At 41.4% G+C, this 15152-nt stretch overlaps 1 protein-coding gene across 8 annotated transcripts in view; it reads left to right on the top strand.

Moving 5' to 3' along the window:
- CUX1 (cut like homeobox 1) overlaps positions 1-15152 on the top strand; it is a 270416-nt gene that overhangs the window by 130980 nt on the left and 124284 nt on the right. For all 8 annotated transcript variants that reach the window (XM_048324800.1, XM_048324798.1, XM_048324799.1 and 5 more), the window contains 4 exons: positions 3749-3886; positions 7236-7359; positions 9304-9380; positions 10120-10186. In XM_048324800.1, the coding sequence (XP_048180757.1) occupies positions 3749-3886; positions 7236-7359; positions 9304-9380; positions 10120-10186 (406 nt within the window). The remainder of the gene's footprint in view (positions 1-3748; positions 3887-7235; positions 7360-9303; positions 9381-10119; positions 10187-15152) is intronic.

Below are 15152 nucleotides of genomic sequence, written 5' to 3'. Positions count from 1 at the left end.
GTGAAGTCAGTAGTTTACATGCGTAAACAGCACCAGCAAAAAAAAAAAAGGTTCTCTCGTCCTGCTGTTGAAAAAAGATCCATGGTCAGGGCATATGTGTGGTGTGAGAACAGCCTGAGAGGTGTTGCTGCGGCTGCGTCACACCGGCTCGTTTGATGTGAAGTATTAATTGCTGTAAAAATCACTTTGCATTTGTAAAATTAATTGTTCTCACGTCTGCATCCACTGAGACGTGTCCACCCTCCTCCTTTGTGGGGACAGAAGCTCCTTGCTGTGTGTCCCAGCAGTGAGCAGGGGATGTGCCCAGAGCTCGGCAGTCCCTGGGGAAGCAGAGGCAGGAACGGGCTCTGCAGGTCCCGGGTTGGAAATACGGCGGTTTCTGTTTCTGCTGTGGTAGCTTGGAGGAAACCTTGCCAGGGTTCGGATCCAGATGTGCTGGGCTGCCTGCAAATGCAGAATGCAGGGGGCTTCTCTGTGGGTACGGCATGCAACAAGTGGATTAGGAAAAATGAGCAGAATAGGAAGTGAGAGAAAAAAATGCACTAAACTTAGTGTAAAAATAGACATCTCAATCTACTCTTGGGCAGTAATGATCTTGCAAAATGCTTCTTCAAGTTCTAGATCATCAAATCTCTTTTACTAATTTTCTCATTTTTTTATTTATCCTGTGCCTGGCAGGGATTCTGAAATTTCACAAGAGAAAATTCAAAGCAAGGGAATAATGTGTGACAAGTTTTCCACATTTCAGTGTTCGGCGAGGAGATTTTTCTCTCTTACAGACCACAGAAAGGGCATTTCCTTCGCTGCCTCTCTCTGTAAACCAGGGCCACTTGATTTTTTTTGAGCCGTGTATGCCTGTTTGTGTAATGAATTGAAAGTTTTGGTCCATTGCTTGTTTAAAAATTCAGTGACCTCCTGTTAAATGACATGAAACATACTTTGCAAACCTGGTTAATACAAAAAGGTATGCTTTTCCATGCATGCATGTGTTGGGAAAAGGAAAGTTATTTTATTTATTTTATTAATCCACGCCACTCAGGTAAGAAAAAAACGATTGTGACTGTAAGGTTATACTTGTTTCAGGTTAATTGGTGTTTATAAATATTCCAGAAATAACAGGGGTTTAGGTTTTTCAAGCTAAAAGAGCATGTTGGAGCTTGCCATGAGAAATGATTTTTCTCTGCCCAGAATGTCTTGGTTGGTCATTTTATTATCATACAATGATTAGTTTTCTTTAATGCAGTTTATAAAAATTAAGTCTAAGAGGTGCCTCACCCGTGGGTTTTTTTACATGTCCTCCGGCAGTATTTAGTGGCTGCAGGCCATTAGTCCTTCAAATAAGCTCTAGTGAAGTTGGAAGTTTAATGCACAGAGACTTTTTTTACATTTTGTTTGTTCTGCCACTGTTTTGCTACTTGAACATTAACCTTTAATAGAGCTAAATTAAATATACATGTCCTGATGAATAATTATGAGATTGCAAGCATTTTCATTTTGTACATAAAGCTTCTCAGGGATTGCAAATTTGACTAAAGGTTTAGTCATTATTCACTTTATAATGCCCATGTTATTTTTGTCTTATAATTCTTTACTGATTTCAATATAAAAAGCCCTGTGTATTAGGAGCAAAATACCTCTTGTGCGTGTCCCGGCTTTTTACAACGGGCTTGTTAAAATGAGGGTGGGGAAAAGTGCACCCACAATTTTGCCAAGTTCAGTTTCTTTCATCATGGCACTTTATTTCATAGAAATACCCGTAGCTGAAGCTTAAGATCCCCGAGCCCGATAGGATTCGAGGTTCCTGTAACAATTTAAGACGTGGCCAGAGCGAGACAATCCAGCCTTTCTTTGTGCTCAGCAGATGAATGTCCCGGGCTGGCTCTTTGGGGGAACGCTGAGCTGCAGGAGTGTGACAAAACGCTCCTTGCGGAGGAAGGTCGCGGACCTCCCTGGGAGCAGGGGGATGTTGTGACAGCCCACACCGTAATTGGACCATACATAAATACTGCAGAGCCTTCAGCTCGTGCTACTGCTGCCACTGCAGCTCTCTATTTAATTCCTTACCTGTACCCCCACTGTCTCTGCCACAATAACATTTTAAGTTTGATTTATTATAAATATTTTAATACAGATAATAATAACGAAAAGTATTTGGCCTAAAAAGCATAAATGAAAAAGCTATGTAGTCATAAACTATGTATGTAGAGAGAACAGATGACAAGCAACCTAGATTTTGTATTATGAACAGGGTAATGCCATAAGCTGTTGAAGAACCCGAGTAACAAAATGCAGCAGGCTGCTACTTAGAATGTCTCTGAGCTCAACATAACCCAGTGCTATTCTTCTATAAACTATGCAACAACGCTGGCATATTGAAAAAACACACAGGCTCATGCTTAATGTGTTAACAGAGGTACAATAGACTTATTATGTGTTTCCAGAGACTGGAACTGAGGGTGGTCTGAAAAATTAATGACTGTGGTGGTTGAAAATTAAGTGAACTCCCTAATATATACTGTTGTTGATCCACTGAGTTTGGTGTTTAGCATTCCTCAACAGGAGACTAAATCTTTGCAGCCATTTCACAAGAGATGCTGGCGCCCATAGCAGAAATATATTCAATAATCTTTTATAAGTCCATCACACTCCGGAGTTTTCCTATCCTGACTGGGAAGAAGTCCCAGAATAAATCACACGTGCACATGTCAGGTGTGTGCTGAGAACCCTCTTTACCAGAAGGGGATGAACATCAGAGAGGTAATACTGAGAGGACATTGATTAATAGTGTAAGAAAAAGAGAGATCCAAACCCAAGGTTTGTGGAGTTAATTACATCCACACAACGTTTCTGATTATTATTGATCTGTCAATTAGAAAAAGTACCACCCAGATCTCCATGGTCACAGAACCTGTTTGAGCTCTGTTGTGCAGGAGGGCACAGTTTGCTTTGGAAATTCACTCCTGCACAAGCAGAGGCCTGTGAGGGACAGTAGCTGTCAGTGAGCTGTGCAGTTTGATTGCTTTTCACCCAAAAATTCTCATTTTGCAATAAAAAATGTGGCACTTAAAACTCTCTTTGTATCGTGGCTGTCTGCACCCAGTAACACTGTCCTGTGGATTAGTGCCAGGATGAAGAAGCCATGTCCAAATTTCATGGAATCACAGAATGGTTTGGGTTGGAAGGGACCTTAAAACTCATCCAATTCCACCCCCTGCCATGGGAAGGGACACCTTGCACTGTCCCAGGTTGCTCCAAGCCTCATCCAGCCTGGCCTTGGACACTGCCAGGGATGGGGCAGCCACAACCAAGGCACCCTGTGCTGACTTCACCGCCCTCACAGCCAAGAATTTTTTCCCAATATCCCATCTAACCCTGCCCTCTTGCAGTGGGAAGCCATTCCCCCTTGTCCTGTCACTCCAGGTCCTTGTCCAAAGTCCCTCTCCAGCTCTCTTGGAGCCCCTTTAGGCACTGGAAGGGGCTCTAAGGTCTCCCCAGAGCTTTTTCTTCTCAAGGTGAACACCCCCAGCCCTCTCAGCCTGGCTCTGAATTTAAAGGGAACATAGATAGAATGAAATATTTCTGGTTTTTTGAAGTTTGCAGGATATATGATGTGAGGAATGTACAGGTCTAATAACTCAAGGTAGGGCCCTGCTGGCACCAAACTGGAGAAAAAAGGACACTTGTGTTCTGAGCTGCTTGGGTCGCAGAAGTGTTCCTGTTACATTTTGTTTTACTGTTTCTTTTTCAGATCCGGTTCCAGCCTTGGATTTAGGACAGCAGCTTCAGCTGAAGGTTCAACGTATGCACGATATTGAAACAGAAAACCAGAAACTTAGGGAAACTCTGGAGGAATACAATAAAGAGTTCGCCGAGGTGAAAAATCAGGGTAGGTTGCAACCATTTTATCAGCTTTTAATGCACACTGAAATTTGAAGACAGGGATTGAATTCAATTTTATTTCTTAGACGTGGAGGTGACAGTAGCATTGAAATTCAGTATAAAAAGTAAAATAGTCTATTAGAGCCACTTCTGTATTTGTGTGTGGAGATACGGCTTTGGGCAGACTCTTTGGATTTCTTTAAAAGTTTCATTTACTGTAGCACCAAGTCAGAGGATGGGGCTGTTATTCTGCATATTTGGTTGTAGCCTTCAGCACTGAAAATTACACCTGACTGACGTTATTTGTGACATTTTATGAGAGGCAGTGCTGGTACTGACATCAAGCTGAACGTGGGTGTTGGTACTTGAAGGATGTGCAGCTTGCACAGACAAAAACAAAAATTCAGTATTTTATACCCACATATGAATCTGTACAAAATGGAACTTTTTCTATACTGTTTTTCCTTATCTAAGTGTACTACTGGAGTACATTCAGCATATGCACTTTATTTTTACTCTAGAGACTATCGATAGAGCAATGTAAATACAAGCTATTACTGTTAAATTATTTAAGTTTTAATAAGTTTTAAGACTAAAGTACATGAAAATCTCAATGAGATTTAAAGCCTGTTGATTTTAAGACTGCTCAAGTTATCTTGTGGTTCAGAATAAAGTTTCCTGCACCAGGAAACAGAATTTTCTCAGCTGTACACCTAGTTGTCTATCCATGGGACTTTCCATTTCCGTTGTTAATGCCCAGTTCTGGATGGTGGAAAGGTAAATTGTCTTGGCATTTGGAAAAGTGGAGATTTTATTTTTTATATTATGGAGCTGTTGCACCCAAGTAACAATTGAAAGCTGTGTTAGCAACTAAGTTGGTTTTGTTAAATCTAATTTTTTGCTGAGGGAACATCTACGCAGTTACATATTTTGAAATTATATTTTGTTTCAATGTAGAGGGTGTGACCCCTGGGGAGGACAGGTATCAGCACACTAGGACTTGGGCTGGACTGCAGGAGATGTCACGTTGGAACTGTAAATGCTCTAAACAAGACTGTATTTTTTGCTGGAAATGTACAATCATTGCAGTTCACTGTGCAGAGTTTTCCTGAGGCTGTGCATCCAGTATGACATGGGGGTTCATCCCACAAAGTGGAAAAGCTCTTGACTTGTAGAGTTTTTTGCTACAACCACTCATAAACTGGCATTTTTTATTTTCCCTGGTGTGCTGGAACTTCCTTTCCATTTTCCCACTGTAGCCTTTGTGGTGTTTTTCACTCCAGTGCAGTAGTTTTACTCTCTGTTTCAAACAGGGATTAATAAGATATCCAGGGAAAAGGCTGTTGTTAGCTAAGGGTGCTTTGATCAGTTAATCTCTTTGTTTGGAGGGCTGGTATGAGCTCTACGGTGCCTGTAAGAACTTCTTCCAAAACTGGTATAAATGGCAGTGCCTGACAAGCTGTAGCTGACCTGAGCACTGAAGAAGGCACTTAGTGCTTCAAGCAGTGTAGAGGATTCAGCTGTACTTGTCCAGCACATCTATTGTTAGGTGCTTAAAGGTAAAATCAGATTTTATTACAACAGTTACATTTTTCCCCATATTTGTGCACTTCTTGCATTCGTTTTTGTAGTTTTGTTTTCTTTTAAAATTAGACATTGAAATGTAGTCAAGATGCAATTATGTGCGTTTCCATGGGATTATTTTGCTCTCTGCTTCTCCATATACCAGAATATTTTTGCAGATTTATATCTGGAAACACCTGGAGCAGAGGTGTCCCCAGGAGAGAGTGCAGCACCCTTTGCCCATTGTCTGTGTGAAGGATCATCCTTTGCTTATTCAGGAAGAGATCAGGATTTGTATGACTTCCCGGATCTCAGGGAAGAATTTCCCTTTGCTTAAGAAAAAAAAGAAGTGACGTGTCCTTTTCACGGCCTGTTACTCAGTAATGAGCCTCAGCTGATTTCTGCACAGCCAGCAAAATCCTGCTCCTTCAGGCAGAGGCAGCTGCTTTGCTGGCAAGCATTTTTACCACTCTCCCCCTGCCTTTTTTGTGGTCACAGTGGCCCAAGCTGCCTTTGGTGGTGCCCAGACAGCAGATCATGTCACCAGCTACCTCCTGTCTGCTTCACAGCTCCCTGCTCAACTCTCAGCATCGGGATTTTGAAAGGATTGCGTGTAGGTTTGTGTGATATTGTTGAGGGTTTTTTCCCCCAAGCCCATAGGGTTTATTTTTCATATTAAGGTTTGTCTTCCTAGGATGTTTCTGCAGACTATGAAACTTTTCATGACCAAAAGTTTTTATTTTATCCTCAAGCATTATTAATGGCATCTGTTAATAAGCTGATGTCTTTAACCCCCCCCCCCCCCCCCCGCATCCCAGTGTGAGTACTCTGAACCGTGTTGCTGCTTTGAGTCTTCTGGCAGTCCAAGGCTTTTTCCAAATTCCATTATTGTTACAAAGCATACTCTGGTGAATGTCCTGCTTTTCCTCTTCTGAGCCCTATAAGGATTCAGTCCTTTCCTGTGGGTGGGATCACAGGGCTTTCACGTAGGAACAGATCGGGGCACGTAAGGAGATGCTGAGCTGTAGCTCTGCAGGTTTCTGCATCTGCTCTCATCCACTGCTGGGCATGGGGAAATGCAGGAGAGCTCTTTTATCTGAGGGAAAGGTTCTGCAAATTCCCTGGAAGGCTGCAAGTGTCTCAGAAAGTTAAAATAATCGATGATTGTGTGTAAACCCTGGTGTGGATGACAAGGCAGCGACAGCAAGTGGGACATGCAGAGCTCCAGTGCCTGCTGTTAATGCAGCAGTTGGATCCCAACTGCCTGGTTTCTCATCAGCTGGGAAGCAGAGCAGAGCTGTATCCCAGATACGTGTTCAATAACTGTGAGATTGCATCTGTGCATGAACCATGGTGGAGCTGCCTCTTAGTGCATGAGCACAGTTAGGTGAATTAAGTGTCCTGTGTGTAAATGCATACTTAAACCTACACTGGGACTTTATTAATCTTCACTCAGCACTGAGCTAATTTTAGGCTAGTCAATAAGGTGATATTATATTTTACAATTGATTTTTTTTTCCCCTTATTTTTTTTAAAAAAGTCATGTTAGAGGAACCTTCTTCACTCTGCTTTCCAGCAAACTCCATTGATCCTTCTCAACCTAAACACTTAAAGTTCAATTTAACATTTAGGGAGTAAAAGGTCTCCAAAGGGACTCATATCCATTGATTTTGTGTCAAGAGTTGAAGAGCTAAAGTTTAAAACACACTGAGCCTACAGGGTAAAGCAAGCCTTGTGTTGTGGAACCACGTGGAGCTGTGTAAACTCATTCTTCCCCTATTGTTTTTCTGCAGAGGTTACAATAAAAGCACTTAAGGAGAAAATCCGAGAATATGAACAGACCTTGAAGAACCAAGCGGAGAACATAGCCCTTGAAAAGGAACAAAAGTTACAAAATGATTTTGCGGAGAAGGAGAGGTGAGTGTGTGAGTGTGTGTGTGTTGGGCTCTGGGTGCTGGGGGGGAGGAGAGAGGTATTTTTCTGTTTCATCTTCCCAGCCAGGACTGGTGGCTGGAGACAGCTCATCTATTGAGTGATTCTGGCGATTTATGCGTGTGACACGGAATCATTTGATACTCAACTTTGCCCAGAAAAACAATCGGGAGAGTGTGGAAGTGAAACAAGGACAGATTGTCTCTTCTCCGTGCTGTGGTGGGGGGGTGTCATGTTCAGGAGGGTGCAAACCTGCTTTTATTCCTCCCTGGCTGTGCTGTCCTCTGTGACACCAATCTGTCTCCATTAGCCAGGGTAATTCCCTGTGTGTCACAGAACCGTGGCACAGGCTCTACAACCCTGGGCTGGGCGAGATCAACCACTGCACCCACAGCCTGGGCCAGGGATGCACCACCCCTGCTCCCCTGGGGGTGGCTGAGAGAGGGGATGTCTTCCTGAATTGTCCTGGGAAGGTTTGCATCTTCCAAAATTAAGAAGAGTTTTCATTATTTATTACTGATTTAAAAAAAAAAAATTTTGGATTTATTTCTGGTCTTTTGCAAATGAGCAGGGAGCATTTGAATCTTTAGGTTGGTGGGCAGATAAATCAGGCAGGAGAAAACCAAAGGGCTAAAGAGGGAGTTCTTTGAGGCTGCATTCCCTGCCTTGAGAATTTATTTCTCCCATGGAGCAGTAACACTGAAGCTATAATATGTTCAACATAGCGTGGAAAACCTTCAGTTCACGTGAGCTTTTTAGTTGGAGGGTTGTTTGTTTAAATTCAGGGCTGAGTGGGGAGAATCTACAGTGAATGCAAAGCTTTTTTTTGATTCATCAATACCTGTGGCTGCTTTTTTGATAAGCAGCTTGTAAGCAGTGGTTTTAACAACTGCAATTTCAATGTACTTAAAAATAAAACAAAATGGCAGGTCGTGAAATGCAAATAAAAGTGTGTGTGAGAGAGGTTTTGAGGTCTCAAAGTATATGGTTCGGTATGAAGGGAACTGACGCATGATTCTCGCTATAAATAGTTATTAACCTGGTCAGCAGTGTTGGAGAATAAATTTATGCACCCTATGGAGTGCAGGCAGGATGCTGCTAGTTTCATAAGCCATTTCACAATTCTGAGATCTGCAGAATATCCTAAAAGCAGAGTTGTAAAAAGCACGGCTCCTGGGAGATGTTGGAGCAGCTCCTTTCAAAGATGAGTTTTATAACTCCTGCAGCCTGGCCCCTAAGCAAGGAGTACAGTGGCTGCATGGCCAGATGATGTAAAAATGAGTTTAACTGACACAAACAAGAAAATGTTGCCTATGGACATAAGAAATGTGAGCATATTAAAGTTTTGCTCATGTTCTATAGAAAATATCACTGTGAGATTTGTTTTGAAATATGTGTGTTTTCTTAAAGAGTAGCTAATAATATTGCTGCATTTGGCACCCATTACAGCTCTGATGAAACAGCTGCTGCATCTATTCACTCCATCAGTTATGGCAACAAATTCCTTCATTATGACACTAAAATGGAAATGTATCATTCTTCTTGTACTAACTTTGTACAACAGAGGGTGCTTGGTGACAATTTTCTCAATGTGTGTGACATTTCCAAAACAAATTATGCTCAAGAAAACCTTCCACTGAAGTTGTCATTTATATAGCAGTCAACTCTTGTATAATGTTCACAGCTTATGTTATGAGGTGGCTACACTGTTAAAATTTTAATAAGTGGGACCACAAAGTAGGAGCAGCATCTCACAGCGTGACAGGATGTATGGGTCCCACGGAAGCACCTCGTAGCCTGTGTGGTGTTGGCAGGTGTCTGATTCCAGTTGAGATGTTTAATCACTCCATCCTCCAAATTTGTAAGGCGCAGATGAGTTGTTTGACGTGATCATGAGCTCTGCTCTCACCTCTCCTCTCCCCTTCACAGAAAATTGCAGGAGACACAGATGTCGACAGCCTCGAAGCTGGAGGAAGCTGAACACAAAGTTCAAGCTTTGCAAACAGGTTTGGCGTCGATTTTGTGACCTTTTCCAGGGGATCAGGTGGGAGGTGAGAGGACAGGGATCTTTGGGTGTGTCAGGACTGGGTGCGAAGCAGCTCTTGGAGGGCAGGGAGGTCCAGCAGAGCTCAAATGTGCTTTGTGAATCAGAGCAAACGCTCCTGTGGCAGCCAGTCATTGGCAAATACAGGGACAAGGCCACGGAGCACACACGGAATCTGAGCACCCCTGAAACTACAGCAGGGCGTGGCACTTACCATCTACATGTCTTCTGGTTCCACACATTTCCAAACTGATAAATATCTGTAGTGATCAGTGTGAACCCTGTTTCTTGCCTGTTGCTATGACTTGCCATGAGTTTTCATCTCTGCATGCTTCAAAATTCCAGATCGGGACACATTCGGCTTTGTTTACTATGAGAACAGAAGAAATTTTATTCCCTGAACTATTGCAATAAGTATTTCAAAGGAATAAGCAGTTTAGCCAGTTAATAAGAAACTAATAATGTCTAGCTTGGTTAAGCAGAAACTGGGAATTTTTGTAATGTGACAGAAATACTGTAAGAAATTGTGAAAAAAGTCCAAACCCTATGGTTTTTTCTAAGCCATAATGGTTTACCTAGGTAGAAAGATAAAGCTAAGGAGGTGTACAGCTTTATTTTTTTTCATCAGGAGATGTACTGCCTTATTTATGACTGAACACTGCTATTTCAGTACTGTAATGCTTCATGTTTATGCCTTTTAGCCTTGGAAAAAACCAGGACAGAACTATTTGATCTGAAAACAAAATATGATGAAGAAACTACTGCAAAGTAAGATTTCCCTGTTTTCTTTCTATGTCTTCCTTCAGGGTATCACTGATTTTTTTGTTTTGCATCTGTCTGTTGGAGAGAGATGAGACGAGGGAGGTTCAGGCATCCAGGTTTTTTGGAAAACATGGTCATAATTTGGCTTCCTATGGAGAGATTATTAGTTTTCATATTTTCTTCCCCCCAACAAGACACTTCTCCTGGCACACACGCTGCTGCATTCCTGGTTTCATTCTCAGGTGCTTCATCTGCGTATCTCTTACTCTGCGTATCTCTTGTATTTTATTTAGAAATAGGTCAGTTTGAGAAATAAGGTATTTTTACTGTGATCTTCCCATCTGAGTGAAAACAAAGCTTCATTTAGTAAAGGATTTCTGACTCTTAGGCACCCTGGTTCTTTCTGCTTTTGGGGTAGTAGTCCTTGCTCTGCCAGGTTCACCCCTAATTAGCAAAAGCAGCATTTTGGGCAGATTTTCCTTGTTTTCAAGCAGAACATGAAGGTAGTCTTAAAAATATATCTTCTTGTCTTCTTAATAGCGACTGTTTCCAATTATCCTCTGGTTTTATTAACAATTAGGGCAGGGAACAACAAAAGAGACAGACTGCTGCTGGTTTCCTTTGAACCCTTCATATTTAAGGAAAGTTAATAATGAGAAGGAATTCTCATGATCAGCGGGATTAAGCACAAAGAGTCATTTCAATGTCTGGAAATGGGATGGGAACGAAGCAGCCGTTTCAGATGGCTGGGATACTGCAAGGGAAGGGCTGGGGCTCAGTGTCACCTCCCTGTGCCCACTGCCCAGGGTTAAAAACCAGTCAAACTGGCACCAATTCTAAATTTCTCACCCCGTGGTTCTGTGCCTGCTGAGGATCTGATTCCCCCCCTGAGGAACCCAGAGCTCACCAAATGGAGCCCGTGGTAGTTAACAATCAGCACTTGGAGTTCAAACACCTTTTACATCCTTCAGGATAATCTTTCAGGTGAATTTTGATCTGGCTCTGGGAGTCCAGTTTCCTTTGAGCTCCTTGTAGGATGAGTTCAGTGTAGGGGGATCAAAAGTACTTTTGTTCTCTCATTGATTCCTCCCTCTCTGAGGGATGTAAACAAATGCTGGTTCAGATGGAGCCTTAAATTCCTGCAGATTGCCTTTGTTTTTTCCTGTACATAACTGATATTGTTGCTGTTACTTCATCTTGCAGTTGCTTCTGGGGGAACAGGCAGAGATCAGTGGTTGTAGGCACTGAACCTAATAACCCCTCACCCTTTTTAATGTGTTTATTTGCAGAGTGCTTCATTTTTTAATACTGGTTCCCTAAGTGCTGTAATTTATCTTACACTGAGCAAAATCTGTTCTCCAAAAGATTTGTTTGCATTTCTAGTTCCATTCTTTCAGGGAGATTCACACAGAAATATTTCTTTTTTATATGATCTTGAGAATGACTCTTACCTAATTTATATAGAATTACATGAAATTAGTAGCATCTGCAGTAACAAGAAGTTTATTGTGTTCTGTAGCAGAATGATTATGAAGGCTGGGTCTGGAATATAGTGGTCATGGAGCTGAATCCTGAAGCAGACATTAAGCTTGTACTTTATCTCCCAGACTAATGTACTGTGAAAACAAACTTGTAGGACCTAATAACAGCTGAAATATTTTATCATTGTTTTGGATATTTATGGCAGGAATAGTTCTTGCATAACAACAGTCGTCTGTAGCATTTGTAGCCCAAATTTTGCAATATGGAAATCTAGAAGAACATGAAAAGAGAACTGAATGTAGACAGTGAAATTGAGTCATCTATTTTAATTGTAAAAGCTGGGAGAAAGGCTGAAAAAACACCAATAAAAAGGGTGAAAGACAGTTTGATTCTTTTCTTAAGAGAAACCCTCTTTTGATCTAAGTCTGAAAAGCTACTTGTATTGCCAATTTTAATTTTATGTTTTAAAAACATGTGATTTTTATCTCAGGCCAGAATTGTTAGTTTTACAGACGCTTATTTGATGCAGATGAATTGGAGTGCCTTCAGGAAAAAAACAGATAATTGTCAATTTTTTAAAGCTAACAGTGCTTTTAAGATTTTCAGTCTCAGAATAAAGCTGTCTTTCAACTACTTGAAACTTTGAAAATCTTTCAAACAAGAAAAAATCCCCAAGAAGCAAAAGAAATACAGAGTGGGAAGTCTTCATTATCAGCTTTAAGGAGTCTGGATTTTATCCTGGAGAGCAGTTGTGGTGATCTGAAAAGTTGGGAATCATTCTGTCAACTTGTTTGTTTTATCTTTTCAACAATGTCCCGTTCAAAGTACTCTACATGCAAAGGGAGGGACAGATGCACAGCCAGGCACCTTCAGATGAGATCAGCAGCTGGAATTAAAATTTCCAGTCCAATTCTGTCATCCCCACGTACAAAATTCCCAGCAGGTGGGTGTGTGCTGCCCCTGCCCCTTCCCTGAGCCCCAGCAGAGCCCCAGGCTGGGCGCTGAAGGTGTTAATGACAAAAAGAAGTTTATTATGTGCAGTCATTGCAGTCTGTCAGCTGGAATATCAGAAGCTGCCTTTGACAAGATGGCAGGAGCAAAGTTTTCCATGTGTAGGCTTGAAGTAAAATGTAATTAGCCTTTATGTGCAGAACAAGGATCCATTGATGAATACAGCTGGTCTTTGTTTTCTTCTGTCATTGAGTGTGGGAGGTAAAAGTGTTCTTCTTCATGTTTATTAATACAAGATTCCTTAGACAAATGGCAAGCACAGTTTAATATTTGTTGGAACACAGAGGGGCTTGCCAAAACAGTTGTTGTGTAAGAGGATTTCAAGGTTTTCAGATTATAATCATCTCTGGGTTAAATAAATGAATGATTACTCTGCCGTTTTCAATTAAAGAGGCACATCCTCTCTCGAGGCCTGACACTGGTTTGCTGTCCCACACATTCCTATCAGCAAACCTGGATTTAACCAACACTAATGAGTTTGATCTGGAGATTCTGTCAGACCTGGCACTGAAAAGCAAACTCAGGCTTGAGTTTCAGCAAAATTAAAGAATGTTGGGGTTGGTTTTTTTTACCCTAGTGCAACAGACTTCTTTCTTTCTTTCTTTCTTTCTTTCTTTCTTTCTTTCTTTCTTTCTTTCTTTCTTTCTTTCTTTCTTTCTTTCTTTGTAGAAAAAGAAACATTCTGTATACATTTCCTCCATTTTCCAGGGACAAACTGTTCTCTCTAACAGTGCTCTTCTGGTTTGCTGCAGAATCCAAGCAAGTGCTTGGGATTCCCAGCTGAGCTCCCAGCCTGAATGGTCGGATTCCAGTTTTAGATCAATTCCAGAGCCACCTCTTTGCTCCGACCCCTGCTCTCCCCTAACCTAAATGAATTCTAATTGGAAAAGGACCTTGGGTTGCAGCACATACAGTAGGCTTGTTACATTACTGTTAACATGTGGGTTGAGGCTCCTTGCCTTTGATGAAAGAAAATATCGGATTTCACTGAAATGCTGCATTTTCACCAGTCAGCTTTAAGTAGTCTTGTGAGTATTTGGGGTACTGCCCACTCCCCCACCCTGTTCTGCAATAAAAACCCTTCATAAACAACACAAACCAGAAAATGTTTAGGTTAAGGATGTCAGTCAAAGCAGCTCTGCCACCACCAGTTTTGTTACCAGTGGATTTTCTGTAAGATTCAGACTTTTTGTCCTTCTAAAAGTAGCACAGGAATGCAACAGAGAAGGAGCTTTTCGTATTTACTGAAGCAGTCATCCAAACACAGCTACTTTCAATAACTTGTAGAAAAACATTTTGCCTCCAGTATATGAGCAGAGAATTGGTGTCCTTCCATAGATCAGACTGATTATTATTTTTTTTGGCAGCACAGCTAAGGATGACACAGGAGGACAATGGGAACAGAAGGAGATGCCTGTGGTTTTTGGCTCTTTGGGGTAAACGATGCTCCTCTTCCGCATTTTCAAACAGACCTGTCCTTCAGGCATCACTGTAGAATGAAGTTCTACAGATGTGCTTTCCTGTGTGGAAGGAGTGGAGAATTGGGCTTGGAGAGAGGGGAGCACAAGTTTTAGAGAATTCCTGAGGAGTTATTTCTGCTGGAAGTTAAGCGGTGGAATTGGAGTTGAAGTATTCATGTGAAATCTTTTGTTACATTGGGGCAAATCTCAGTTAACTTGGACTTCAGGGGAATAATTCCCAATAGTTAGTGAGAATTGAATTATTTACTTTAATTCTTTTTTTAACAAATCTGTCTTGGTTAAGTGCTGGCTGGTGCCAATATATCACTTCTCAAATGTTTGTAGTCTTCCATTTTGATGGTGCTCGGGGTCAAACTGAATAAAAAATAAAGTTGTGCTCCCTCCAGCATCACATAATTACTGTGATAGATGGTCTCAAATGCTGCTTCCCCCCATTGAGCATGAAATACTGTAGTTAGGGTGGTGGTGCTGTACATGACATGAAATAGCTTCTATTTGCTGTGCCTTTAAGGTCTTAAAGTTTCCTATTTCCTGTTCTTTTGATGAGTCATTAACTTCTAATGCTCAGCTTTGGAATTATTGCTGTATTTAAAGTGATTTCCCTAAAAACGGGAGATGGAGAACTTCATAGGCCATGTCTCTTTTCAGAGTTTTTTCTCTCCCTCGGTTTTCTAGTCCTACCGGCACCAGTGAAACCCCAGGAGTGGTGGCAATGAGGGGATGAAAAACCAGGGAAGATGTTACAGAGAACTATTTTTCTTAAGGAAAAAAAAAAAGAAAAATTGAATGGTTTGAATCTTACAGAAAGCTCTGTCTGCATTTTACCATTTGAGGTTCAAAGTTCTAACTGTGCTTTATGCAAAACTCACCAGACTGAAAGTCACTATTGTGACATTAATATTTTGCTTAAAAACCTACAAGTGAAGATGAGTGGAAATACTTTGGAGATCTGCTTCTTATTTTGACCTAAAGCTCTGGTGTGAAAGAGGGCTTGAAAG

The sequence above is a fragment of the Corvus hawaiiensis genome, chromosome 20 (assembly GCF_020740725.1).
Source record: "Corvus hawaiiensis isolate bCorHaw1 chromosome 20, bCorHaw1.pri.cur, whole genome shotgun sequence".
Classification (NCBI taxonomy): domain Eukaryota; kingdom Metazoa; phylum Chordata; class Aves; order Passeriformes; family Corvidae; genus Corvus; species Corvus hawaiiensis.
This window is presented reverse-complemented; position numbering and strand designations above follow the sequence as displayed.